General features: G+C 54.8%; 1 protein-coding gene and 1 non-coding gene across 4 annotated transcripts in view; both read right to left on the bottom strand.

The window, feature by feature from the left end:
- Macrod1 (mono-ADP ribosylhydrolase 1) overlaps positions 1-1,825 on the bottom strand; it is a 162,195-nt gene extending 160,370 nt beyond the window's left edge. For 2 of the 3 annotated variants that reach the window (XM_008838970.3, XM_008838969.3), the window contains exon 1: positions 1,377-1,824. In XM_008838970.3, the coding sequence (XP_008837192.1) occupies positions 1,377-1,668 (292 nt within the window). In that variant the 5' untranslated portion in view covers positions 1,669-1,824. Of the gene's footprint in view, positions 1-1,376 lie in introns of all 3 variants that reach the window. The other variant, XM_029566356.1, reaches the window with a different exon arrangement.
- Positions 1,826-3,462: 1,637 nt separating this feature from the next.
- On the bottom strand, positions 3,463-3,618 carry LOC115071365. The gene has a single exon (XR_003850449.1). It is a non-coding gene; the product is annotated as a U1 spliceosomal RNA (small nuclear RNA).
- Positions 3,619-3,833: the final 215 nt, after the last annotated feature.

The raw sequence follows: 3,833 nt of genomic DNA, 5'->3' as shown, positions 1-3,833 counted from the left end.
CTTAAAAGTCCAGGTTCAATGAGAGACCCTGTCTCAAGGGAGTAAGGCGGAGAAGTGATAGAAGACACTTGATGTCCTCCTTTGGCCTCAGTGAAGGTACACACACCTGCATATACATATGTCTATAACCCACCCCACACACACACACACACACACACACACACACACACACACACACACCTTGCTGGATGAATGACTGCAAATCCCAGCTGGGCAGAGAGGGAGAGGAAAAACAGAACAGTTGGGGAACCTCAGGACCCATCGGCTCCCTGAATTGGGCTGTTTTCAGGGTCACCAAAGAAAGGGGTGAGGAAGAGGGCTAGAATCTAGAAAGAGGCAGATCCTACACCAGGTGCTGCGGCGCCCTAGGTTCTTGGCCACTGTTCTGTTCTGGGACCATGAGCATGGAACGGTCTGTCTGCCCCAAGAGAACCAGGTCCATCAAGTTTTTTAGGATCCTGGGCAGATAAGCAACTCACTTTCTTCACTCCTTTTGTCCATCACGTTACCTTCAACTCTGTTAGACCCAGGTGGTGGAGCCCTGTGGTCCCGCCCATCAGCAGCGCAGCCAATGAGACGCCCTCGCAGCTCTTTTGAAAGGGGATCCGCCCAGAGTCACAGGGGAGGGACAGGCGCTGAAGGGCAGGGGCAGCTGGTCTGCCACACAGGACTATTTGGGACTCTGCACTTTGAGTGTCCCCACCCCCAATCCCCAGTTCAGCTGACCCAGGACCTGTGGCATCTTTCCCAGCGTGCCTGCCCACGAGAGGAAGTACTTTGACTGTTGGGGTGGAGGGTGGGGGAAGACAGGGAGGTCAGGGCTTCTCACCCGACGACACCCCTTCTCAGCCTGCTCCCCAAGTTCCATAACCTCGGTTCCCCAAGAATGGGGCAGAGCGGGGCCAGAACCAGCGGGAGGGCAAAAGGGCAGCAGACCACACGCCCAGGGAGGCCTGCACCCAGGGTGGGGTGCCACTTTGTGGGGGGACCTGACCTCTTTTGGTAGGCCGCCAGCCCCGTGCTACTCTCTCAGCCTATCCTCTGCCCCTCGGCTCCCAAAATGCTTAGTACCATACGCGACCGGAGAGGGGGGTTCAGGATCCTGCAGGTGGCCTCTGCATGCTCTGAGCTTGACCTTGGAGAAGTGGGCGCCAGCACTGGGCCTCAGTTTCCCTCCTGCGCTTGGAGGACGGTGGCAGATCCCAGAGGATCTGTGGGGGTGCTCTGCGAACCATTCCTGGGGCAGGGCCGCCTTCCTAGTCAGAGGGTCCGGGTGTGGGAGCTGAGCGTGACCGTGGACTGAGAGATGGGGGTCCCCAAGTCCCTCGTGTGGTGCCATCCGGCCGGGGAGGCCCACGCCCGGCGCTCACACTTACATTTGGCCTCCTTCCAGTCTGTGGAGGTGCTCAGATCCACCTTCGCGGCCATGGCCAGAGGGGCCCAGGTGCGCACCCCGGCTCCGCGCCCAGCCGCCCTCAAAGCCCCAATTCCCGCCGCGCGCCACCCGTGGGGGCCGTGCGCGCCCAGCACCGCCGGGGGACCGCACGCACTGCCGCGGGGCGGCGGGCTACCCGCCGAGCGGCCAGGCCAGGGGCGCGGGGAGACCAGCAGCTGCCCCGCCGCGCGCAGCTGTGCCAGGCGGCCGGACACTTGGCTCAGCAGCGACATGAGCAGGCGGCGCCGGGCGGCTCCCCGCCCACTCGGACTCTATTTACGGTGCTCGGGAAGAGTGCACTCTCCCTTATTTACTCTCGGACGAGAGTGGCGTGTGCCAGCCGGTGGCGACCTGCTTGGAGACCGCGGGCGGCGCAGCCTGAAAACCCCCGGCGCGCCGCTGGGCACCCTGGAACTTGTAGTCCCGGGGCAGGCCATCCGGACTCGCGCACTCGTGTGCACACATGCGCGCCCGCTCCTCCCCAGCCCGTGCGCATCCTCCGCGGTGTGACCAAACCAACTTGAAACCAACTTGCTGGAGCTCGGGTAACTCGGTTCTCCGCAACTTGGGTCCTCAGTACCGAAGTCGGGGTGCAGGACGCGACCTGCTCTCTACCGTGTGTTTTGCAGACAGAAGGACCAGGGCTTGTCACAGTCCATCTCTGCATCCGGGCCCCTGCTGCCGCGGGTCCCAGTCCGCTAAGGGGAGTTAACGACCGAGAACCAATTGTTCGGATTGGGCGACTTCTCCCGGCCGGGCTGCAGAGCCTCCGCCTCCGCATAGCTCCGCTCGAACTGAATTCAGGCAGACTGCGAGGCACACAGTGAAATTTGAAAGGCAGAAACTTGAATGCTTAGCCCGGGGTCATAGTACACACCTGTAATTCCCTCTGAGACCTTGTCTCAGTCAGTCAGTCTATCAGTCGGTCAATATTTTAAAAAAAGAGAAGCCCAGGGGCTGGAGAGACAGCTCAGCGGTTAAGAGCACTGACTGCTCCTGCAGAGAACCGGAGTTAGATTCCCAGCAACCACATGGCGGTTGCCAACGGTCCTTAACTCCAGTTCCAGGAGAATAAGCCCTCTTCTGACCTCCACAGCATTGCACAACACGGGTGCACTCACATACATGCAGGCAATACACTCATACACATAAAATAAAAATAATTAAATTTTTTTTTTTTATTTTAAAAAGAGAAGCCTGGTGTGGTGGCTACACCTTTGATCCCAGCACTCAGGAGGCAAAGGTAGGTCTGTGAGTTTTGAGGCCAGGCCAGCCTGGTCTACATAGTGAGTTCCAGGCCAGCTGGGGCTACAGGGAGACTCTGTCTTAAAAATACAAAAAAAAAAAGAAAAGAAAAGAAAAGAAAAAGAAAACCTAAGTGCTTAATGTCATTCTCCGGTGTATGAACAGGGGCCATTTGTTTTTCTTTACACTTTCCCTAACTTAGCAGGGTGTGGTGACACTCACCTGTAATTCCAGCAGTCCAGACTGAGCGGAAAAGCAGACGGGTCATATCCAGTTTAACACCAGCCTGGACTACATGAGACCTTGTCTCAAAAAAGCAAAATCAAAGTCTGATGAACTGGCTCAGTGGATAGAGGGGTCTGCTGCCAAGCCCTACAACTTGAGTTTTATCCTCAGGAATCACATGGTGGAAGGAGAGAATTGACTCCTCCAAGTTGTCCTCTGACCTCCACACATGCTCAATGGCACATACCCACATATATACAAACCCACAAAATAAAATAAATTTTAAAATTTTTTAAATATTTTATTTTTATTTTATGTGTATGAGTGTATTGCCTGAATGTATGTGAGTGCACCCATGTCATGCAATGCCTCAGAGGTCAGAAGAGGGCTTCGGATTCCCCTGGAACTGGAGTAAGGACAGATCGTAGCCACCACGTGGGTGCTTGGAGTTGAACCTGGGTCCTCTGCAAGAGCAGTCAGTTCTCTTAACTGCTGAGCCATCTTTCCAGCCCTCAATGGACAATTTCTACACACAGCTATGTTTAAACAATAAAATCCAGGGGAGAGCACAAACACACTCCTCCACTACCACAAATTGTGAAGCCAAGTTTCCGACATTTGGGGAAATCACAGGGGTCAGCACATCCCAAGTGCAATGGGTTGGATCCCCTAGAACTGGAGTTACCGATGGGTGTTAGCCACCATGTGGGTGCTGGAAATTGAACTTTGGTCCTCTGCAAAAAGCAGCCAGTGTTCTAAACCACTGGGCCATCTCTCCAGTCCTAAGGGTACATTTACGTATATGCAAGTAAAACACTCATATACATAAAATAAATTTTAAATATTTTAAAGATTTACTTCCTGAAAAACAAAACAAGCAGGAAAAAGGACACAGGGACTGGAGAGATGGCTCAATGGTTAAGAGCAC

This window comes from Nannospalax galili, unplaced genomic scaffold, assembly GCF_000622305.1.
Source record: "Nannospalax galili isolate Female #2095 unplaced genomic scaffold, S.galili_v1.0 scaffold1659, whole genome shotgun sequence".
NCBI lineage: Eukaryota > Metazoa > Chordata > Mammalia > Rodentia > Spalacidae > Nannospalax > Nannospalax galili.
This window is presented reverse-complemented; position numbering and strand designations above follow the sequence as displayed.